Source organism: Rhinolophus sinicus, chromosome 17 (genome assembly GCF_057876585.1).
Source record: "Rhinolophus sinicus isolate RSI-liver-muscle chromosome 17, RSI-T2T, whole genome shotgun sequence".
Lineage (NCBI taxonomy): Eukaryota > Metazoa > Chordata > Mammalia > Chiroptera > Rhinolophidae > Rhinolophus > Rhinolophus sinicus.
The window spans coordinates 209,256,017-209,280,278 of record NC_142517.1 but is presented as its reverse complement, the minus strand read 5'-3'; the positions used below and the strand labels follow the sequence as shown (position 1 = coordinate 209,280,278).

Genomic DNA, 24,262 nt, shown 5'->3' with positions numbered 1-24,262 from the left:
AGCAAGCACTGTGCTCCCAGGCGGACAGGCAACACAACGGGGGCACGTGGGCAGCAAAAGGCACGGACGGGACCATGCACAGCCGCACTGGTCACACCCGCCCCAAACATGACCCAGACGCCCATCGATGGGAGAACAGATGGATAAACAAAGGCAACCACCTCTAACGAACGCACTGTGATGAGTCTCCCCGTGCAGCCGCCTTCTGGTTCTTGATCTGGATGCTGCTCACACACAGCGCTCAGTCTGTGGAAACGTCCTCCCTGTCTGTATTTAAGTTCTAGGGCCAAAAAGGGGGTTCAAAAAAATGAGCAAGTTTGAAGTGGTCTCATTCCCACCAATCCCAAACTCCAAATAAGAATACATGGAAAATCAGAGAGCAGGCAAAGCTAAAATCAAAACAATGATCCTTTGTTTGTTCGCATGTTTGCTTGTTTGTTTGTTTGCTTGAAATCAGGTTGCCAGCCTGCACTAACAGGAGCATGTCAGAAGAGGAGGAGACTGAAATCACTGCCCACAGCAGCACCCCAGATCTATGAAAAGAGCAAAGGGCGGGTGGACGGGTTTCCGGAAGTACCCTCCCTGGAAAATATACCAATTCTCCCCTCACAGAAAAGGACAACTGGAAACATGCAGCAGAATTTCAGGGCAATCAACTCCCCCCAAATTTCTACTGCATTGCAACAGCTCGCAAGTAACCTTCCCTGTAACAACAAACCTTGTGAAGCCCACCGTCTGCCCTGGCAGGGAGAGTATGTAAGAAGTAAAAACTCAGAAAACTAAGGTAGATCTTGTTTAGGGGTAGGCGTTCATTACAAAACATTCTCCTTCCTTCAAGTATCCTCAGTATGGTTAGTACATCCATTATCAACTACAACTCACTGAATTAAAACTAACTTCACACCCTAAAGATACTGTTTTCCCTTAGGACTATCACCTAAGAAAATGGTAACAGTAGCGTTTGGGAAGCCCTGATCCTCAGCTGAAATCAACATGGTTCTATTTGCGAGAGCTTTCTCAATGTTGACATTTCTAAGAACAAACATAAATCGTTTGTGAGCATGGCCGGGAATTATTTGGAATTCTTCTCCCAGAACCATGAAAAGCATTTCCCACCCCTTTAAAAAAAAAAAAAAAAAGGAAGAAAAAAGAAAAGAAAGCAGCTTCTAACCATGATACTAATGACAACCAGACGGCATGAGCAGTTTTAAAGATTAGACAGTTGCTTGTGTAGAAACACTGTGCAAATACTCCAACACTGCAGCCCAAAAAAGACAGTCCCCATCAAACAGCGGGAGAAGTGTGAAATTTGCAAATGAGCCCCTGGTTAAACAAAACACCAATCTGTTCCCAGAGAGCTCGGGGTGGCCACCTGTTCCGGGCTGGGGCTGGTGGCGAGTTCTGACTACCAGTGGAAGAAACAATATCGGAGCGATGACAGCCCCCCTCGGCCCCGGGCCCCACCCTCGAGCCTATATTTAGTCTGCTCTTTATAGAATATCTCCCAACCTCGCACACAGACAAGCTATTTGGCTGGTTATTCAAAGGGTCCATTAAGAGCCTCTTCTGGCAGGGGTGGTATTTGTTCTCCTTCCCTCTCCAGGCCCCAGACGCAACCAAGACACCCCTCCTGGCCCTGGTCAGCGTGAGCGAGGACCACAGGGGATGGAGGGACTGGACCCACGACAGTGCCAGCCTCACCCCGGGTGGGTCCGCACTACACAACGGGGGCCACCGATCCCTGTCCCCTGGGAGGCCAGCTCACTACAGCACCCACAAAGCCTCGCACTCATACCCCGTACCGAGATAACAGATGCTGCAGAGATTAGAGGCTGACATCTGCAGAGTGCATTTTGCTCCTCAGAGAAAAAGGTACTTAACAAAAGGAAGGAATTATGTAGCTAAGCACCAGATCAGAACCCCGAACCCCGGACTTTAAAAATAACTAAGCCTGATCTGCTTTGCCAAACTCAATCACTTAAGCGAAAGACTCAAGGGATCTGGTGTGTTGGGAAGGGGGTGGGGCTGAGGGAGGGGGTGCGGGTGGGGGCACGGGTTTGTTTGAAAGTTGAGAAACATGAAACAAGACCAAATCAGTAGTTAAAACAAGCCAGAGCCAGACTCACAAACTATAAACACCTGCAGGGTACACAGGCAAAAAGGATGCAAAATAAGGGATCTTAGTCTTAACAAAATAAAAAAGTCTGGTTTAGACAGAAAACAGAGGTGGTAGTAACAGGGCCACAGGTTTTGTTTTGCAGGTTCCTGTCGCTGCGTCTCCCTTCTGGCTCCTCTCACAGCCCTTTCAAGCTGCTAGTAACACCCAGCTCCCCACTCACAGAAACGCTCCTTCAGCTCTAAAACAGCAACTTCACACTGCGTCGCCTGCTGAACTGTCCTACCAAGTGAACTGTGCAGCGCCCTGTCTAACCGCACCGGAGACCACACTAAGACTCAACAATCTCCAGCGGAAAGGAGGAAGGTCCCCTAGAAGGAAACGGGACGTCCGCTGGTGCTACTCCCTCGGGCTCCCCAGGCGCTGACCACTTCCCCTCGCAGGGCGCTCAGTGGCATGGAGGTAGAGTGAACTCAGACAGGAACCCACTGGGACCTGGGTTTAAATCCCTCCTCTGCTATGTTTACACTGTGTGACCCCGAGCAACACCCTGGGCTGCTGGCCCTCCCCTGCAACCTGCAGGCCAGGTGAGAGCAGGCCGTCCGCATGACAGCGCTGCCCCAGGGGACTCGCCCTGGTCAGGGGGCTCCGGCCACCCACGGCCCAGCTTCTCCAAGTGCTTCTCTGGACCAGAGCATTGGCAGCCGCTGGAAACCCATTAGCACAGCAGGTTCTCGGGCCGCTCCGGACCTACAGACCTAGGAACTCTGGGGGAGGGGTCAGCATGTGCTTCCCCAGGTCCCCCTGCCCCCATGTGATCCGAGAACCACTGCTCTCAGTATTGCTGAAGACACTACACTATGTCGGCCACCCAGTGTGTCACTCATTTGTCTCCATCACTGAAACCGATCCTGTCTGAAATGCGCTGACACGCAGCATAAAGAAACATGGCTTTGCACACGGTCGGGTTGAAAACTTCGCCAGGAGTCAGCAAGCAGTCGGTCGTTGTCTTCCACTACGTACACGAAAGGAAATCCCCTCTGCACCGCCAGCACCACACGGCATTAGGTCTCCCCCCAAGCTCACCCACCAGACCCGAAAGGTGCGTGGCCCTAGACCTGTGCGCTGTGACAGGTGTCAAACGCCCTGACGCCCGTTTACACGGCCCCAGGAGGCGCAAAAGGACCCAAACTCCAGAGGAAAATGTTCGCGCCTCTGGCAAGTCAACAAACAACTCCTGACCATCCTGCGAGGACCAGACAGGACCCATCGAATCACACAGGAGATGAGCAATGACCAGGCCCTCACTCGTGCCCTCCCAGAGCTCCCGGCCTGTCAGGCTGGAGCGGTGTACGGACAGGAGCTGCAGGCAGCGGAGGGCACGGGGGAGGCGGACCTTTGTTTTGACTGGGAGAGGCCGGGAAAGATGCTGACATCAGCCAGACTGGAAGGGACGCCAGGACTGTCCCAGGGTCAGACCCACGGCCATTAAGGTGTGAGATGCAACCTGGAAGCAACGAGCAGCCACGTGAGAATTATGTTCCAGAAGGAGACTGTGGCATCTGTATCAATAACAAAAAGGCCCCCTACCTTTTGATTACACTGTTGATCACACTTGAAATATCGCAACTACAGTCGATAGTGGCAAAGGGAAACTATGCTCCTCGTGGCAGAAGAAGAAATGTGCTCCCTGAACACACGCACTTGCAACTCCCAGATGAAATACATTTCCGTACGGGAACACACTTGCAAAAGTCCTGCAAAAGTCCTGCCGTGGTAAGGACTCTACAGAGAACAGGATACTTCCAGGTATTTGCAGCATTCTCAAACCCTTCCCGTCCTGGACGAAGGGGACACACGACACATGCTTAGGACGGCTTGCACGCAGGGCTTGTGGGAACTGTGAACAACCACGCGCTCTATTTCTATGTCCAACGGAGCTGGAGAGCCGTCACGAAGGTCGGCTCTGCCCAGCCCACCTCTCTCAGGCACATCCACGCCTTCCGGGCGTCAGAGGTGGCATCTCGGTCACGGGACTGCCACAGAATGAGCTGGGCACTCTGCAGAGCACAGATGCTGAACAAAGGAGCTGCATCATGGGAGGAAGTGGGCCCCCACCTCATCTGCCCAGGTCCCCCACATGGGGGCCCAGCCCTGGAACCTCCCTGTGAAACGGCCCTTACCAGGGGTGCCGGGCAGAGCTCTCCTGCCAAGGATCAGACCATTGTGACCTACCTGGAGCCCTCAGAGGAAGCCACACAAACCACGGGTGGGGCCAGTGGGGAGCGCCGATCCTGGTGACCGGCCGCCTGGTGAGGGTGTTAGCACGAAAGCCGCTGCGGGCTGAAGCAGTGCCCTGCTGGCTGGGCTATCACTGGCACCACAGTTCTGCCACTGCCAAGCAGAATCACAATGTGCAATTGCCAACAGAGGCTTTGCCCCTAAAAGAACAGCTTTATTTAATAAGAAAGGCAGTTGACTCATTTTCCTCAACCCCATCAACCCCAGACAGGCTTTTTCAAGGAGAACTGAAGGGGAAACCTAGCCAAGCTGTTCGCACTGGAGGCAGGTCACTCCCAGCCTCTCTTCAGGGCACAAAGAACACCCGTGCTAGGGGCGGCACGTCACAGCATGCCACACCCCCATGGGACACTCCAGAAATCTGAAAACCATCAGCAATGCTTCCTCAAACTCCAGAGATTTGGGGAGAAAAATAAATCTCCCGAAATCTGAAATCAAGATTTAAAAACAGAATTTTTTTTTTTTTTTTTTGGCAAAGTAATGTTTTAAAACAAGACTGAGAACAAAATCACACTTCCCAGGCCTACAAACGGTCACAGACCCAGGCGTCTTTGGGGTCTCACTGAGCTCTTTCAACTGAAACATACACCACTGAGTCCATCTCATTAGAGATGTTTGCCCGCCAGGCCCACTCCAAATCCCTCTGACACGCGCATCAGCCTAAGCAGCGCTCCGTCTGACAAGGTCACTCCTTCCAACAGCAAAAGCTCCTGGAGCTGCCGGAGAAGAGGGAAATTTTAAATAAACTACAGCACAGCCAAATGCTGGCACAGTATGCCAACATGAGAAAACATATCTTCAAACTTTTTCATAACACGGAAAGGCGCTCACGTTGCGCTTGTCACAAAGCTTTGTAAGTTTCACTTCAATGTTGCGCATGCACGTGGGGGGTGGGGGGGGATCCTAGTAGCCGGAAGAGTTTCTCAAATGCACACTATTGTCTCTGTTTGGTGGGACGGGCGATTTTTAAACTATGTGCCATGATGTGCATATACTTTCCTGATTGGAAGTGGTTCTATTTTATAGTTTGGAACGAATGATTGACATTTTGCCGCTGTAACATCCTGACCTGCGAGGTTCACGGGCAGGGCAGATACGATGTTTCTTAGTCACTGGGAAGCTCCCGGAGCACGTCTAGTTGTCCCACTGGGTCCCTCCAAATACATCTGCAGTCGTGTCCCATGGCATGCGCTCGGGTTCGGTGTGAGTAGACAGCCCACACCCCACACAACACACCAAACTGTTTCTGTATCGTCCTCTCTCCTCATACAAAAAAATGTTGCCATGTCACCTTTGAGCAAACCTCTCAATTTCCTCACCATATCTGAAAACTGGCACGGGGGGGAGAACATTTCAGTGTAACACGTGAACCTACAGTTCATGAGAAGGGGCGGTGTGAGGTGCTGAGCGGCTGCAGAGCTGGGCTCTCCGTGCAAATGCTCGGAGACCAAATTCTGAACGGCCTCAGTAATGTCCAGGAGGTCATTTCCCCCCAGGACCTCCATCTTCTACAAAATGAAAACGAAGCCAGCACACATTCTCTCACAGGGTTGGTACAGCCACACAATGAGGTGACGAATGCGAGCGCATTTCAGAAGTTCTATAAAAATGAAAAGTGGTATCATTGTTGATAATGCAAAGAACAGAAGCATATCTGAATGATTCTTAAGCCTCGTTAAATTAACAGCTCTGACATAACAATACTATAGACATCCCTTTTATTTTTTTTTAACAGAAAAATCATAACACTATCAAAGTACCAAGCAGGATTCCTTCGCTGATTCTGAGTCTTATTGAAAATGACAAGGATTCCAGCACGAAGTCTCCCATCATAAAGGTAGACATCAAGCTACTAAAAACCATCCTCTGGGAACCACATAACATTTTTTTTTTTTTTTTAAAGAAACACAAAAACCACATCCTCTTGCTAGAAAGTCAAATTGCTTTGCTGGAAGTGCTGGAGACCCCAGAGCTGGGCTTCAAGAATGGGAAATGAATGCCAGGTGCCTCATGCATGACGCTCAGCCAGCGGTCTCTGCACAGCAACGCGGTGCTCTCAGCCAGGTGTGTTCAATACCTGGCACTGGCTTTCGAAGTGTTTCATCAGACTCCTGCGGGTGCTGCCAGAGAGCTGCAGACAGTGGAAACAGGCACAGCGCCCCTTCACTTTGACGGCAACAGGGCCGAGCTCAGGCCCCAGAGAACTTTCCTGCAGCACCACCCCACCGTCACAGTCTCCCACTCGTCTTGTCAGAGGCACACCAGAGCCCCTGCCTCTCAAGAAGTCTGGAAGCATCTTCAATTGCCAAGAGGGCAGCCTGGTGCCCTGAGAGCCAAGCCCCACAGACGGCTGGAGCGCCGTTCATACCCTGTCTGGGAGTGAACAGCCCCCTACGGATACAGTGGCCAGTCGGCAGCCTGGCCAGGCCACTGGTCAAGTCCACGGGGCTGCCAAGAGCACCATCAGTACCAAACATTCACTGCCTCCACCTGACTGGCCAAGCGTCAAACCAAGACACTGTGGGGTTAGAAGTGCAGATTGCATGGCGCCAGAGCAAAGCCTTCCTGTGGCCAATGCCCTGTTACTCACAGATGGAGAGGAGGTGGGCGACTGCCTAGGGCCGGGCTTTCGGACACGCTCCTGCCAGGCCTTGGAATGTTCTCAATGTTTCTCAACAGCGGCCCTAGTGGCCTTTGGTTAGGGCAGTTCTGAATTACAGACAAGCCGCCCCGTGAGCCTTCCACCATCAGTGGCCAACAGTGACAAGAGGGGAAAAACTGCTTGCTGACTGACTGGGGCTGAGGTATAACTCCACGTTCCACGTTTGCATCCCACCTGGTCCCCCAGGTGAATCTTGGCAGGACCAAATGGATAAAGCACGGAGACGATCCAGGAGCCCAGGAGCAGAATAGTAAGAGCCACCGGTAACCCTGAGGGAACACCAGCCCGGAAGAGACACGGTGCCGCACCTTTCCTGCAGGGTCACAAACTCATCCAACATGCAGGAAGAGGGGGTGGCCTCCAGGCAAGTGAAAGTGAGACCCTGAGGCTGACGGACCCCCGCCCTCCTGGCAGAGTTATTCTAATTCGCCCAGGACTTTTGCTAGAAAGCACTCTATGGAGGCCAGCCTTTGCACGGCGCAGGTGGACCTGGACACAACGCTACCTGCAGCAGGAGCTCACTCTCTGCATGGGCTCAGTTCAGTGGCCTCCACTGTGCCCCGGAACTGAGCAAAGACACGCAGCGGGCGGCCGTGCCCCGCCTAAACGAGCCGGCCAGAGCCTCACCCCAGCAGCAGCACTTCTCAAAACACATCTTCAACGTCCAGCAACACGCTCGGCCCTGGCCTGGTCACCTGTCACGGGTCCGGTGGCGCCAACCTCTCCAGCCCCCCCCAGGCATGGGCTGGGCCGGGTCACTCGGGCGATCCAGGACAAGACCGCACTAAACCACTGTCTACAGGAGAGGCTCGACAGCCCATTATCAAATTGACGCTGACCGCCCATCTTCTCGGACAGAGCTCGCTGGCCCGGCCCTCGGCCTCCCCGCCACCGCGGGTTCTCGCCCGGCCTTGCGGGGTAAGAAGCACCGCAGTGCTCACTCGGCGGGGCAGCCGCGTGCCACGGCCCGGCGCGTGTGTACACACGCACGCACACGCGCGCGCACACCCCGACGCGCCGGGGGCGCCCGCTCCCCTGCGTTTTCCAGCAGCCCCGCGGCGGCCCGGCCCTCACCTTCGATGGCGATGACGTGCTCTCGGATCTGGTTCTGCAGCACCGGCTCCTCCACGCGCTCCAGCAGCTCGTAGATGGAGTAGATGTTGGGGTGGACCGACTCGAAGCGCTGGATCTCGGCCCGGATGGCAGCCGAGTTGGCCAGCTGCTGCTGGTAGTTCATGGTGCAGGCGCCGCGCCCGGAGCCGCGCGCCCCCCGCCGCCCAGCGCCCCGGGGCCCGCGGGCCGCCGAGCCCGGGGCGCCGCAGCCCCCGGGGAGCCGGGCCCGCCGGCTGCGGGCGGAGGAGGCGCAAGAAGAAAGGAGCGGGCGGAGCAGGCGCGGGGCCGGCCCGCGGACTCAGTTCATGGCTGGGACGCGCGGCCGGCGAGCGAGCGGGCCCCGGGTCAGCGGGCCCCCATGGAGCGCGCCGCGGCGGGCGCGGCCAGCCCCAGAGGAGGCTCGCTCGGGCGCCTTCTCGCGCCGCAGCCGCTTCCACCCCTAGGCGCTGCCCCTCCGAGCAGCCATTAAAGCCCAGGCAGCCGCCGCGCTCCGAGCTCCGGGGCCGAGGGCCGGCCCCCGGGCAGTGGCCGCGCCGCTCCGGGCGCCCGGGCGCGGTGTGGGTCCGCGCGCTGCGTGCTGCGCTGCTCGGCTCGCTGGGGCCCCTGCGCTGAGCCTGCCGTGCGCCGCCCGCCGAGCCGGGACCGAGCCGCAGGCGCCGTGCAAGCCGCTGAGCCCGCTCCCAGTGCCGCCAGCCCGGCCGGCCCCCTCCCTGGCACGCAGGACTCTGGCCCACGTCGGCCCCGCCTCCGCCCTCGCCCCGCCTCCCGCGCGCTCCCCGCCCTCCGGCCGCTGCGTCCTCCGCGGCGCTTCCCAGCGCGCCGGATCCCGGGGAATTGCGCCAGGCTCCGCCCCGCGCCGGCCTCTGGGCTTCCTGGGACTTGTAGTCCGCGCCGCGTCGGCTCCCCGCCCGGGCAGCGGTGCGGGGGCGCGCGGGCTCGTCGCCAGGCGCGCAGCCAGGGACCCGGGACTGAGGGAGCCGGGCTTTCCCGCCCGCCCGCCCGCCTCCGGCGCGTTGCGGCTCGTGCCCCAGCCCCCTCCGCCGGCCCCTGCGCCGCCCCTCGGGACCCGGGAGGCGCTGCGCGACCCCGCCTGCCCGCGGTTTTGTTGTTTCCAAGTGGCTGGCTTGAGACTGCGATTCGCCAGTGTCCCCCGATGGCACTTTGTTGGCTTCCCTCCCCACCGTTTTTAACTTTCAGCCTCCTTTTCCGCAAGTGACATGCGTGCTCCCTCGGGGTGTGCGTGTTCATTCCACGAGTAAAGTGAAGTTTAGATAAGGATGCGCGTTAGGGGCGATGCAGTACCGCGGAGGCTTCCTGGGCGTCCTTCTCTTAGTTAAGGGGGGGCGCGGGCGGGGGTGGGGGGGAGAGATGGATCTCAAGCTGCAGCCCCCTGAGCGCTGCCGCGTGCTCGGCGTGGGTCCCCTGCCAGCCCCCACCCCAACCCTCGCGTAGCTCAGCCCCTGGTGACCCAGCGGAGCTGGACCGCACGGCACCAGCGGCCCCAGCGCGCGGAGGACTCGCTGCTCAGGTTTGAGGCACTTCGAAGGGTTGCCGACGTACCTGGTTTGTGCGCACCGGCCGAGTCCCTGCCCCACCCGTCTTTAAGGAACAGAAGTCCTCGGCTCTGGCAACCCCCAGTACAGCCACCTGAGGCTTCACCTGGTCCCATGCAGCCTGTATCTGGCTTACGCACCCAGGTAGCCAGCCTAGCTGGGTTACAGTCTCTGGGTTCACAATTCTCCAGATGAATGGACCCACCATCTTCTGCATTGTCACAGCCTCCTCCCCACGAGGGCCTTGTCACAGCCTCCTCCCCACGTCCAACTCCCAGCAGAGTCCCTGGCACAATTAGGCAGAGTTCATCACTCCATCCGCGAGATGCTTCTGGCTTTCAATGATCATAAGTAACTGCAATAACTGAGATGTCGGCAAGTGGCCTCGCTTCCCTTAGCCTGTCCGCAGCCATTGATCATTCCCCCTCCTTGAGAACCCTCCTCTTGGCTGTGATAATGTGCTCTCCGGGCTTTCCTTCTGCCTTCCTGGCTTCTCAGTCCCTTTAGTGATGCCGTCTTACTTCCATAACCTCTAAATATGGAAAGCCGCAGGGGACTCATCCTTGGGCCTCTTCTCTGTTTTATACGCCACATCTCTGTTTTTTGGCTTTGGATATCATATCCAGGTTAATGGACCTCAAATTTATATCTCCAGCCCAGGCCTCCCCCCTGGATAACATTTGTGTGTAACTGCCTCAGCATCTCTTCAATGCCCCTGGCAATTTAAATCCAACGTGTCTCAAGCTCCCTCTCACACACCTACCAAGATTCTCTTGACCACCATGTTGTAAGGAAGCCCAAGCCTCGGGGGCAGATTGCGTGTGAATAAAAGATCCTGAAGACGATTCCAGCCACCAGCCTTCAAGTCTTAAGAGCTGGAGCCCTGCACATAGTCGAGCGAGCCAAACTGTCCCCTCTGTGCCTTATCTGACTTCCTGACTCATAGAAACTATGAATGATAGTACATGATTAATGTTTTAAGTCACTGTGTTTTACAATAATTTGTTCTACAGTGATAGGTGCTAATAGAGAGAGGATCCTTGAACCTTGTGAAAACATGAGAATCATGGTATGTGTGAGAGAGACATCTTTGTTTCTTGATTCATCATTTATCGAGCGTTTACCATGAATAAGAGACCCCTTGAGAGACAGCCCAGTTCCCACACTGGCTTTGCTTGTCTTCTCCAGGGAGCCTTTATCTGACGGCCATGACTCATCTTCTTCCTGAGACCCTATTAGTATTACTTACTGTTGCTGCCATAAACTTAGTGGTGTTACTAGCACAAATGCATTACCCTGTAGTTGTGTGGGTCAGAAGTCTGACACGGGTCTCTCCAGGCTCAGGCGACAGACGCATTCCTTTTTATAAGCTCTGTGTAGGATCCCTTCCCTTGCCTTTTTCAGCTTCTTGAGGCCACCTGCTCTCCTTCACTCGTGACACTTTTCTCCTATTTCACAGCCACCAAGGTGAGGTGAGTTTTTTCTCACATCACATCACTCTGCCCCTCTCCTGCAGCTGCTTCCCCCACTTTTCAGAACCTTTGTGATCGCATTGATCCCACTCAGATAACCCAGGATAATGTTCCCATTTCAAGCTCATCTGATTAGTAACCTGTATTCCATCTGCAGCTTTAATTCCCCTTCGCCATGTAAGGTGATGCATCCACAGGTTCCAGGTATTGGGACATGGACATCTTTGGGGGCTAGGGGACATTATTCTGCCTATAACACATTAATAAACTCTGCCACTGTCCGATATGCACTTACTGTTTACTATTTGGAGGTGGTAATGTAATGGTAGTTGATTTGAACCTACACTTGTGTGTAAAGAGAAGAATCTTCAAAGGACACATTGGGTTGCCAGAATCAGCCTTGGACCCACCCACACGCCCTGGGGGTCAGGTATCCATTGGGAACTCACGAGCTTTGTGTACAGTGATAAGTCACCTACCACTAACATGTTCAGAATCTCACCACAGTGCCCCACAGACATGCCCCAAAGTGATGGAAAACAGAAACACAGGTGACCACAATGGCTAAATGCTTCCTTTGCACTTACACCTTTAGGTCAGCCAGTGTTCATTTGTAAGGTTAAAGGAATATCTTCACGTGCAAAGTAAACAAAATGAGCAGTAGTACTGTTTAGCTTAAGGTCATTTTTAAAAGGTTTTCACAATTATTGAATATCCTTAAAATTAATGGACTACATAGGAGCTTCAACCGAGATTTTCACTATCCCACTGAAAATGCGGAAGATTTCTGTATGGACTCCAAGTTTTATTTTGCCAAGTGTCACTAAAATGAGGGTGTTTCTTAAAGACACTTACAAAGCTTGAGGGGTAACAGAAGGTGGGGCAGGGGAAGGCAGGGTTCAGCAGAGATGGAGGCAAATTAACACTGAACACTGGACTGGGCTTTGCTGAGAAGCTCCTCGGTTAATGGCTGTCTGGAGAGCCCTCACTCGTCTTTCCTCACAGGCCCTTCTTTTCTCCTGCGGACAATTGCGCTTCCTCTCACTGTCTCAGCAATCTTGAATTGCCAGGATGAAATTTGCCCCAAACCATGATGCTTTAGAACTCTCACTTTACCTCTTTGGATAAAAACCCAAGGGGCCAAAAAATGTCCATCGCCATATTTTCTTATTAAAGAGGAATGGTTACTCCGAGATGAATTCTATGGGCCATGAAACTTTAATAGGTTGTGATCACTCTTATCAACAAATTGGATAGGATAGGATAGGATAGGATAGGATAGGATAGGATAGGATAGGATAGGATACAACAGAATAGATATCACTGTATAGTTGGAATGAGTTCTGTTCTGTGAGATTTGTTGTTGAGTAAAGACAGAAGAGGTACGATTTCTCGGAAGACAGGCATAGAAGCAAAACCCTCATCCTGCCTTTCATCTGGGAGTCTTTACTCAGCAAAACTATTCTGAAGCTCCCGGGTTGTATCAACTTCCTAGAGCTGCTGTAACAAATTAACACAAACTTAGCGGCTCACAACAACTCTTTACCTCACAGTTCTGAAAGACAGAAGTCTGAGATGGGTCTCACGAGGCTAAAATCGAGGTGTCAGCGGGGCTGTGTTCATTCTGGAGGCTCTAGAAGGGAATCTGTTTCCTTGCTTTCAAGTTTCTAGAAACTAATTGGATCCCTCGGCTTGGGGCCTTTTCCTCCGTTTTCAAAGCCAGCCGCACAGCATCTTCAAATCTCTCTTTGACCCTCCTGCCTCCCTCTTAAAAGGACCTTGTGATGTCATTGAGCCCACCTGGGTGATCCAGAATAATCTCCCCAACTCAGGATTTTTAATTTAATCGCACCTACCGAACCCCTTTTGCCAGGTAAGGTAGCGTTTTCACAGGTAGCTGGTCTACTCACTACCATAACTTTGAATTACTTATAAACACTATTTTAAGATATTTGTAACTGGAATGTGATGGGAACTTGTCTGATTTCTCTTGGTGACAAAGCCTCAGATGCTGCTAATACTTCTGTGGTCTGTTGTTTACATTCGTGATGGAAGGAAATACTGTATTTGAATTAGAGCTTCAAACACATTAAATTAAAGATGTAAATGTTTTCCTATCCAAGTTCACAGACACAGCCCCCCCCACCACCCCATCCCACTTTAAGGCCAAGACAGAGCTGGCAAGATTGGGTGTCCGGCCCAAGCAGAGGGTTAGGGTCTTCTAAGGCAAGTGCTTTTTAAAAAAACTGTAAAAAAAATACACATAACACAAAATGTATCATTGCCATGTGGGGCGGCCTGCGGGGTCTCAGCTCCTGCTCCCCACACAAGAACACAGGACATGGTGAGGCCAAAAAGGAACTCCCACAGACCCATAGATAGAGGACTCATACCACTATAGTCTCGCTGGCACCTGGGTTGGAGACACAGGAAGCAGGAGCCACACAATCCGCAACTGGCCGTCCACTTCTCTGCCAACCAACCAACCCCACTTGCTAACTGCAATCCGCGCTTGCCAGCCACCATCTCCTTGCTAGCCCCCCCTTTGCTGCTAACATAGCCACAGCAGTTATATTAGTGGCCAATGGCTCACTGCTTACAGCTGATGGCCAACTAGCCACAGCTGATGGCCATTTACTACCTGAGCCAGCACCTTTCCACGTGAGGCCGAGAGCCTGGAAACTGCACTCCTGGCTCTGTCCCCACAATCACTGTAACCACTTTTAAGTGTATAGCTAGGTAGTATTAAGCATATTCACATTGTTGTGCATCCAATCTCCAGAACTCTTTCCATCTTGCAAAACTGAAACAATATACCCATTAATCATCAACACCCATTCCCCTCTCTACGATTTTGATCATTCTAGGGACCTCCTGCAAGTGGGATAATACAATGTTTGTCTTTTTTGACTGGCTTATTCACTTGGCATAATGTCCTCTAGGTTTGTCAATGTTGCGGCATGTGTCAGAATTTCCTTTATTTTCAGGCTGAATTATATTTCACATATGAAACATTTTGTTTACCCATCCATCTGTTGATGGACTCTTGGGATGCTTCGAACATGGGTGTGCAAATGTCACCTGGAGACGCTGCTTTCGGTTCTTTGGGGGCATATGCCCAGAGGTGGGATTGCTGGACCAGGCAAGTCCTTTAAGTGGCATGGCAGAGGGACGCTCAGTTCCACCGAGGTCAGTCGGCTTTCAGGCCAGGGTTACGCTCCTAGGATTTGTGCTGGAGAGAAGGCTGTAGTCTCAGAGTGTCACAGAATTGATGCTATGGAGGGACTTCAGAGTCCTTTCATACACCAACGAGAAAACTGAAGCCCTACCGATGAAGTCACTTTCCCAACCTGCACTATTTGTTTGAAACAACCCAGGAGCAGAACTGAGCCTGTGAAAGCTACCAAGTCCTGGACCCACACGGAGGCCGGGGGTGGGGGACTCAACATGGCTACAGACCCCACAGGCTGGAGGTGTCAGGCAACCCAGAGCAGAGGGTGGTACCCGCCCCAGTACTGTGTAGTGGACACACCCCGCCCCTTGCCTGATGGGAATAGCCACACAACAGCTGTAGCCCTAGAACGTTTCTGTGCTAGAACGGCCAGGTGCTGTTCCTTTCTCGTTTCCAAATGAAGGTAAAAGGCAGAGACTCCCATGGTCCTAGCAACCCCCTCAAGCCCTCTTCTGCACGTGCCATGAGAACACTGGCCCATGTTCATGTCAGCTACTGGGGTGTGAAAGTGCATCTGTCATTTGCACACCGACCTGGGATTGGCAGCTGTTCTTAAAGTGGGTGTTTCGAGAGACACACACTAACACAATTGCGTAAATCATTTCCTCTGCGTAGCAAGGGCAAAGTGCGTGATAATTCTGAGTGTATGAATCCTTCTCTCATAAAACGGAAGATTAATTTGCTTCTACACATTCTGTGAGCTGATGAAAAAGCTGGTTTCATACACAGAGCTTTGGCTGATGAACAAATTAGACAGTGAGAAATCAGATGCAAATGAGTAGTTTCCAGAGACTTCTGAAATTTTATAATCACCTCCCAGATCATGACAAAACCAAGTAATAATTAGAACAGATTTAAGGCCGCTAAAAGGAGGGTCTCTGTAATGTTTACTGAGTTTATTTTTTTCTCATCATATTTATCATATATTTTTGAAAACATCTATACCCTGAGTTTTTTGTTTGTTTATTAGATTATCTGCTACAATATCTTTGGGGGTTTTGTTAAACTTTCAGATTTACTACATTTGGTAAACTGTTCCTTTTGATGTACCCTCTGAATGTACAGACAACAACCAAAAAATATTGCTGTTCTATTCTTCAATTTTCATTTGGTTTCCAAATATAGATTTAGTGTAAATATTTATCAATATTTACTTAGTGTCATGCAGGGCGGCATGTGGAGTCTCTGCTCCCGCTCCCCACATAAGAACGCAGGATATGGTGAGGCCAAAAAGGAACACCCACGGAGCCATAGGTAGGGGAGTCACACCACTACAGTCTCACAGGTGGCTGGGTTGGAGACACAGGAAGCAGGAGCCACACAACCCGCAACCCACTGTCCGCTTTTCTGCCGACCAACCAACCCCACTTGCTAGCTGCAATCTGCTGTGCTAACTGCAATCCACTCTTGCTAGCTCAGCCACCATCTTCTTGCTAGCCCCCATTTTTCTGCTAGCGTAGCCACAGCAGTTATATTAGTGTCCAATGGCTCACTGGTCACAGCCGATGGCCATCCAATCACAGTTGATGGCCATTTACTACCTGAGCCAGCACCTTTCCACGTGAGGCCGAGAGCCTGGAAACTGCACTCCTGGCTCTGTCCCCACACTTAGCCCAACACCTTTCAACCTTATCTCATTTAACCTTCAAAGACCTTGCTCAGCAGGTAAGGAAGGTGATTTGTCCAAGGTTGCAGCCAGAAGTGACACACCCAGGATTTAAAGCTCAATTGTCGATTTTCTAAGTGTAATCACCACTGCCTTCCATCCTAAGCGGGGTCCCTTCTACTTCTAAAAACACAATAGAATGATTCATCAGCGCAATCGCAGGGACATTTTCTGTGATACGGAAGACAAGCCCATTACATATCTGGATCCATGTGCGTGGTTACTGTACAGTTTCCCGTGTAACTGAAGAGCATTTTCCCCCGTCCCAACCTTGCTCTCCTCTCCTGTTCTCACTAGGTACTGCTTTTGGACTGTGAATGGATGCTTTGCTAAGCTGTAACCCACCCAGCAAAACGTGCTGGCTAACAAGAATGCCTTCCCTTCCCGTGTGTGGTTTCCGTCACGCTCTGCCCAGAGTGAGAGCGTGCCCTGCAGAGGAGGACCTGGCAAAGCCCGGCCGGGACCCCGGGCACACTTGGTATACAGCACACTGGCCAACTTTCCGCAGATGTGCCAGGAACAGAAACCGCTTTTGGAAAAGGAACAGCCGCCAATTGTTTGGACTGGCCTCCACCTTTCCTTAGAACAGAGGTTGTCAAACGGTGTTCCTTGAAGCCACGCCTCCCCCCCAAACCCACTAGCACTGGGCTGGGCCTCAGTTCACTGGGCTCTCCCATCTCCGCTCCCCCATCTTGGTTCCCTTTGCATAAAAGCTCCCCTTTTCTCTTAATACAGAGGGTGCCCCCAAAAATGTATACATATTTTAAGAAAGGAAAAAACTGTATTAAAATTGTAATGTTCGATATATACCAATAACAAAAGATGAATACAAGTCGTGTTTGACTTCTGCAATTACAAGAGGTGCTCAGAGTGGTTACCATCAGCGTAATTTTAATACAGGTTTTTCCTTTCTTAAAACGTGTGTACATTTTTTTGGCACCTTCTGTATATGAGGTTCCCTATTATAATAGCTTCACTTTGGGAGAAATTAAAGCGCAAGTGTAGGTATAGGGCTTGCAAATACTTTCTAGGTATTTGAACATTTTCTAGGCCCATGACACTCCTTCATTACTATCCACTGGGGGACTTTTTGCTCTGCTCACCATGGCAAGAGGCAGAGCAAAGGGAGGATGTGGGCAGAGGGGCGATTGGTGAATAAGACCCTCCTTTGCTTTCCTTTTTGACACCTCTCTCCAATTCTATTTCTTTTCCCTCCTTCCCTCCACCCAGAATACAGAGAGCCTATCAGAACACGAGGTTGGCAGCTGGCAAACTACCGTCTGTATGTCAAACCTTCCCCGTGGCCTGTTTCTGTGTGGTCTGTGAGGTAAGAATTATTGTATACATTTTAACTGTTTTTTGAAAAGTCAAAAGATGACTATTTCACAACATGTGGAAGTTATATAAAATTCAAAACTCAGTGTCTCCATAAAATGTTATCAGAACACACCCACGCCCGCTCTCACGCTGCAGAGTTGAGTAGTCATGGCAGAGACCACACTGGCCTGTGACGCCCAAGCTGTTGACTGCCAGGCCCTTTGCAGAGAGTGTGCAGAGCCCTGCATTAGTGTCAGTGGGGTCTGCCTAGTTTGGGGGGGTCTCTAGAAGATGTTGTCCTAACAGCAAACCTCTAGTGGCAACAGAACATGGGAAATCACAGGAGAGGTCTGGACCAAAGTCAGGGAGTCCTTAATCCTGCTGGTAGCGGCAACTGGCCCTGTGGGGGACCTCCGAGGACATAGTAAAGGGGCAGCAACGTAAATACAGAGCCTTTTATTTTGATGCCCATGGGAGCAAGGAAATAGGAGTTTTATGACTGTGCCAACAGTATACATCAACCTTTGGCAACTCATTTCTAAATTTCATTGGTTCTGTTGTAGCAACCAAATATTTGAAGCAGTTATGGAACCAAGAAGAGCTTACCAATCATCACACAAAGCTGGACAGAGCTGGCTGCGTGGCTTGGAAGGATAACAATTTGACACCCCTCCAAACCAATGTTTGCTAAACATTTAATATATGTAGATACAAAGCTAGGTTTCCCTAGGAGGGTAAAAAAAAATTTTTTTTTTTTTTTTTAAATAGGTGCCTGGGGGATATCTTGAGCCAGCCCTTGTCTCTATTCTTTATGGCAGTTCAGCTCTGTCCCAAACCTGCATCGCCCACTCAGCAAAACTAAAGCTCTGGAAGGATCTGGAAACCACCCTCCTTAGAATGCAGCATGATGACCGTCTCTGGGCTTCTCACCCCCCAGTTCAGTTGGATTTCTTCAGAAGCCAACTTTGAGATGAGGACTTGATTTGGGAGGTGCCCGAGGAAACTTCAGAAGGCATGTTGGGAAGCGAGAGAAGGAAAAGGCGGACGCCCATTTAGGGCGGACTCCTGAGAAGGGTGCTGCTGTCGGCCGCTGGGGCTCAGCCCCCCAGGGTCCGCTAAGACACTGCAGAAGATTCAGCCCACAGTGGCCCCTTCCCCCAACCAGTGGGGAAGCGAGGTATTTGTCCACCAATTCATTGGTTAAGGGCTGTTCTCTGAGGCGTCAGTTCCCTGACATTTCAAACTTAGCACATTCCCATGGTCCAGGAAGCCCTCAGGTTCTCACAGGGAAACCAAAGTTCCCAAGGTTCCCACAGAGAAAATCCATCTGTGTGTGTGGGAGGTGAGGCTACAGCGAAGGGAGAGGCACCCGCCACATTCTCCACATCCTTCTCCAGACACCGTGCAGCCTCTGCAGGGATTCTGGGACCTGTGTTCCCCACCTCGGTTCTTCTGCAGGGGTGTTTTGTGTCCCCAGCAGTTGGCTGCTGCAGGAGGCCACTCGGCTGTCCATCCTCCGACCGTCTCTGGGGCTACAGGAAGGGAAGAGGGTCTCAGAACTGGGGAGGAGGTGTCCAGGTAGAAGAAGGAATAGCAGTGGCGCCTCAGGTGGGGCTCCGCTGGCACCAACTTCCTGTCACCTGGAGTAAAGGACTTCCTTCCCTGGACTTCCGTTTCCTAACTTGAAAAATGTCAGATGGACCAGAGCACCTGTAGGTCAGCGCTTCTCAAACGCTCATGTGCACACAAATCACCTGGAATTCATTAAAAATGCAGGTTCCGACTCAGGAGGTCTCAGGTAGGGCCTGATATGCGGCACCTCCTACAAGTTCCAGGGGAAGCCACTGGTCCCGTTTGCCCATTGCAGGTTGAATAGCCAGGCTGCAGGGGACCTGCCCACCGAAAATCTCTGGTTAACCAGGATGGTACAAGAATGCGGCCTTACAACTTACGTAGCTGTTAGTGGAAATATTTTTGTTGCTGCTTTTTTAATCCTTGCTATGAAATTTCTCTCTAAAACAGTTTAGACCACAGCCCTAGTTTAGGAAGCCCAACGTATTCATGCAAACCAAAGCAGTTTCTAAAAGTTTCTCAGAAATGAATGCCATCCCCATTTCTTTCCCTGAAAAGGCGTTTCTCCGGGACTCTGAAGGCCCTGTGTGTGCCGTGATCCTGCACTGCCTTGCCTGGTTATTACAAGCACAAAGTCACTCCCCGGCTTGTCGGGCAAAATGCCCCAGGTGGGTCGAGGTGGGCATTCCAGCCAGTGCTTTTCCCCAGACCTGGAGGAGGATTTCATGGTCCTTGACTTCCGGCAGCAATTCTGGGCCTGGGCAGGTCACCCGCCTCCGTCTGCCAGCGGATGGGACCACAGCCTGGCTCGCTCTCGGCCACACCTCCCTTCCTGGAAACGATGATGGGCCCGGCCAGCCCTTGCGTGTGATGTCAGCACGCCACACCTGTGCACAGCACCTCCAGGTGGCTCTTGTTTACGGATGAGCTAACACAGGCGTAAAGCTAGCCTCAAGTCACCCAAAGGTCAATGGCAGAGGCAGCAGTAGCACAAAGTGTCAGGTCCACTGCCCTCTGCAAAGACCCACTAGATCTAACCAGAAGCAGAACTTGCAGAAGCCAGTTCACTTGATTCAAATTCTGGCCCTGCCATTGCCAGCTGTATGGGTGCATTCGTCCTCATCTTCAGCCCTTGGTTTCCTCTCCTGTAAAACGGAGCCCCCCCTGCCCAACACCTAGTACATACAGTTTTATGATTATGTTCCTGGATATTGACCCCACCAGCAATCTTATCAGTAACATCAGTTACTAATTCAATTTACACACATGCAATTACAATGTTTGCTTGTAAAAAAAATTACATTTGTTGTCAAACTCAAAATACATCTGAATTTAGGTTAAATATGCGCTTTGCAATCTTTTTATTTTCCAAAACTACGAGATCTGACAGTTAAGTTTGCAAACTTGTTGCAATGATGTTGCTAACGTTTTCTGATATCAGAGGGATTATTCATTATGAATTTGTACCAACTGGACAAACAGTTCACCAAGTTTACTATTTGGAAGTGCTGAAAAGGCTGCGTGAAAAAGTTAGACGAAAACGACCTGAACATTTTGCCAACAATTCATGGCTCTTGCATCAAAACACTGCACCAGCTCGCATGGCACTATAAGGGAGTTTTTAGCCAGTAAACAAAGAACTGTATTGGAACACCCTCCTTACTTACTTACCTTATCTGGCCCCCAGGGACTTCTTTTTTTATCCGAAGGTACAGGAAATATTGAAAGGAAGACATTTGGATGACATTCAGGACATCAAGGGTAATACGACGACAGCTCTGATGGCCATTCCGGAAAGAGAGTTCCAAAATTGCTTTGAAGGGTGGACTAGGCACTGGCATCTGTGCATAGCTTCTCAAGTGGAGTCCTTCGAAGGTGACCGTAGTGATATTCAGCAATGAGGTATGTAGCACTTTTTCTAGGCTGAGCTTGAGAACTTAATTGTCTTGTGTCCTCGTATACATTCATAGGCTAAGTTGGGGGTTAGCATAAAAATGGGGCCAGTTAACCTGTCAACAAATGTTTACTGAGCACCCACAGATTTGGGACACCACAGTAAATGAAACAGGAAAGTCACTTCCTTCTCAGAGCAGTCAGAGGGGACAGAGGTAAGGAAATACTTTCTCATCACTAATTCACTTAAAGTGTGTGCTGCAGCGGACTTGAGGTAAGTTACACTTCACGGCGGCCTCAGTGTCTTTGGCCCAAGGGTCTGGGCCAGATTTCCGTCTTCCTTTCCCCCGGGTTCACGTGTTCATTACCCGAACTACCCTGTGACCTTGACCTTCGTGGGCATGATGAACTGAAACTCCAGGGACAGGCTTGAGGGGAAGAAGGTGACCAAGTTTTAGCAAATGACAGGGTCGTTTATTTGCTTTGAAGAGAGCGAGTAAATGTTTATAGAAGCAGAGAGCTGAAAAGCCTCTGCCGATAATGGTGATTTTTTGAGGCTCTGTGGGAAGAGATGGGGAGAGGGTGAGATCCAGTGATAGGTAGACTGGTCTAAAACCTAGAGAGAAAAACAACATGACTAATGGGGATGTTTCATGAAATTTTACTACATGACATGTGATTTTTAAAAAGTATGTGGCATTCTTTTCTTCCCATGGGAAATCGGTAAAATCTACCTTACTTGCACATGCACTGGATCCAGATGTGGGTTTTTTAAATTTTGGATGGGAGGTGCTCAGACTGGTGCGGGGGAGGGGGGAAGCAAGCAGCAATACTCGCGGGTCCTCGCACAGGTACAAGTGTGTAGGTGGGGTAAGAGCAGGGCTCCTAGTCTCGCCATGCTTGCTCAGCAACCCCATCCACCAGTTCTGGTCTTGAGGGAACCACAGGTCCTTTCAGGAAGAAGCCCTATGGCCTAAGTGTTGAACCACATGGGGCTGTCCAATGCCGACTGGCCAGGATGTAGCAAAGGTCCTACAGGGAACACGATGTGGGAAGGAACACCATTATAGGCACGCTTCTCCATCTTGCCTCCAAAGGACCCGCCCCTGCTTACATGGGATGTCTCATCGTGGTGATGGGATGGGGCATGGGGGCTGAACTGAGAGGATTTTGGAAAAGTGATGCAATATGAACCCCTCTCTGTGAAAGTCACTCCTTTGAGCTCAGCCTGAGCTCTTGTATCACCTGTCACCAAGCTGCTGAAGATGTCTGGAGGCAGAAATGCTTTTACAGGTTCTCTAACCAAACGTACCTGTCTTCATGACCTACCCTTGGACCCCAGGGAAGCTGGGGAGGTCCTGGCGGTGGCATCAGGTCAACCAAAGGGCCGACAAGATTGGAGGCAGAAGAACCTGAGAGCGGACTGCTCAGTGGCAGGTTCAGATCTAGAAGGTAAGAGCCTCGCTCCCAGTTTGTGTTGGCTGAGCTCATACTTAGGGAAGGTTGTCGATTACAAACAAACCCGGTTGGGGGCAGTTTCCAGGTTTCAATATGGAAATCCAGCCTTCGCCACCCCTCTGATTTGTTGAGTTCCCCCCAAACTCATATTCCTTTTTCACACATCACACTCTGATTTTTCCCAGAGAAGTGGCTGAGGTGGTCCTTGGGCTCAAGTGGTCCAGGACCTTCCCTGGTGGGCAAGGCTGCTGTATGGACTGAACTGTGTCCCCCCAGTTCATATGTTGAAGCCCTAACCCCCAGTGTGACTGTGTTTAGAGATGGGGCTTTTAGGAAGTAATTAAGGTTAAATAAGGCCGTAAGGATGGGGTCCTACTCTGATAGGATTGGAGCCCTTATGAGAAGAGGTTGCTCTCTCTCTCTCTCTCTCTCTCTCTCTCTCTCTCTCTCTCTGTCTCTCATCATGTGAGGTCACAGTGAGAAGGCAGTCATCCTTAAGCTAGGAAGACAGCTCACACCAGGACCCAACAATGCTGGCACTCTGACCTTGGACTTCCAGCCGCTAGATAAGTGAGAAATAAGTTCCTGTTCTTTATGCCACCCAGTCCATGGTGTTTTGGTATAGCAGCCCAGCTCACAAAGACAGCTCCTGTTTTCCTGGCTTTGTGCATCCACCCTGTCAGATCCATTCATCTCTGCAGCTCGTAGGCACTGAATACTATTATAACCGGCTAGAAAGCAACGTGGCAGTCTGTTACAAAAATGTTTGTGTCTTCGGTCTTGTAACTTCAGACCTGAGTATTTTTAGGAAGTAATTTAACAGGAGGAAAATACTCTATACCCTGAAGATGCTCGTTGGAGTAATAGCTTTCAGGTCATTGTATCAGAAGTCCCCAATGATGTGGAGGTAGCCAACAACAGAAACAGTGTGTCAACTATGGGGCATTGAAACCACATGCAGGACCGCTACGTAGAGATGTGGAAAACATGTTTTCTTTTACATGGTTTAAAAAGGCAAAATGCTACGTTTTGTGTATGTGTTAGTTAGAAACGTGAAAAATGAATATTTATGTGAAGGAAGACAGGAAGAGAAAATGCCAAAATAAAATGAGTTGACTTTGGGTAGTGGGATGTTAGGGAATTTGAAAAATTTAAACATTTTCCCTGATCCTTGAAGTGCCATTGTTTCTACGGGGCCCAAAACAAGGTTTGCACTTGTCAGCTTACATCCTCAGCAGCGCCTCCGTCCAGCGCGTGTGTCTGCTCCGAGCTGAGTTTCCAGACCACACGAGGCCTTCTGTAACATGGTCCCAGGGGCTGTATTTTATAATAGAACATCCACTTGTCACCGGAACCGCGCCCTCCACAGCGGTGTAAACTGTCACAGCGGTCTCCGACAGCTTGCTCCGCTCCTTTCCATGAGCCTCACACGTGAGTTCACCTCTGGTTAATAGGAAAACCTCTGATAAGCCCTAAGCCAAGACCAGCCTCAGTTTACCACTGCTTTACACTGGGCAGCTGTTTCTCTCGCAGGCGTGTCACATGATTTGTTCTTGATGACAAAAGTCCCTGGAACCAGATCCTTCTATGAGTCAGAGCTGGGTGCTCTCGCCAAGTATCTGGTGGCTGGAGTTAGGTGACACCTGGCCTGGCGTTTTGACATTGAGACATCAGGACAGGGTGCTGTGGCTTCCCCCGTCCTGCTTTCAATGTGTGTTGGGCCGAGTTTCATCTTCTAGCACCTAACCTCATCCTAGTCCCTTTGTCTACCTGACTCGGGTGTACTGTCCTTTTGGCATTAAGTTTAGGCAGGAAGTGATGACCATTTTCCGTTTATACAGCACCTTATCAATTTTTGAAACTATTTCCTTTCTAATGTAAACAAGTGAAGGCATGCGTGAAGAACA

The 24,262-nt window shown here is 51.1% G+C and overlaps 1 protein-coding gene and 1 long non-coding RNA gene across 4 annotated transcripts in view; one reads left to right on the top strand and one right to left on the bottom strand.

The window, feature by feature from the left end:
• Positions 1-8,467, bottom strand: part of AGAP1 (ArfGAP with GTPase domain, ankyrin repeat and PH domain 1) — a 511,591-nt gene extending 503,124 nt beyond the window's left edge. For 2 of the 3 annotated variants that reach the window (XM_074315523.2, XM_074315538.2), the window contains exon 1: positions 8,154-8,467. In XM_074315523.2, coding sequence (XP_074171624.1) covers positions 8,154-8,316 — 163 coding nt within the window. In that variant the 5' untranslated portion in view covers positions 8,317-8,467. The remainder of the gene's footprint in view (positions 1-8,153) is intronic. The other variant, XM_074315532.2, reaches the window with a different exon arrangement.
• A 750-nt stretch (positions 8,468-9,217) lies between these two features.
• LOC141567600 (uncharacterized) lies at positions 9,218-21,680 on the top strand. The gene is made up of 3 exons (XR_012490395.2): positions 9,218-16,706; positions 17,346-17,442; positions 18,201-21,680. It is a non-coding gene; the product is annotated as an uncharacterized LOC141567600 (long non-coding RNA).
• The last annotated feature ends 2,582 nt before the right edge of the window (positions 21,681-24,262 follow it).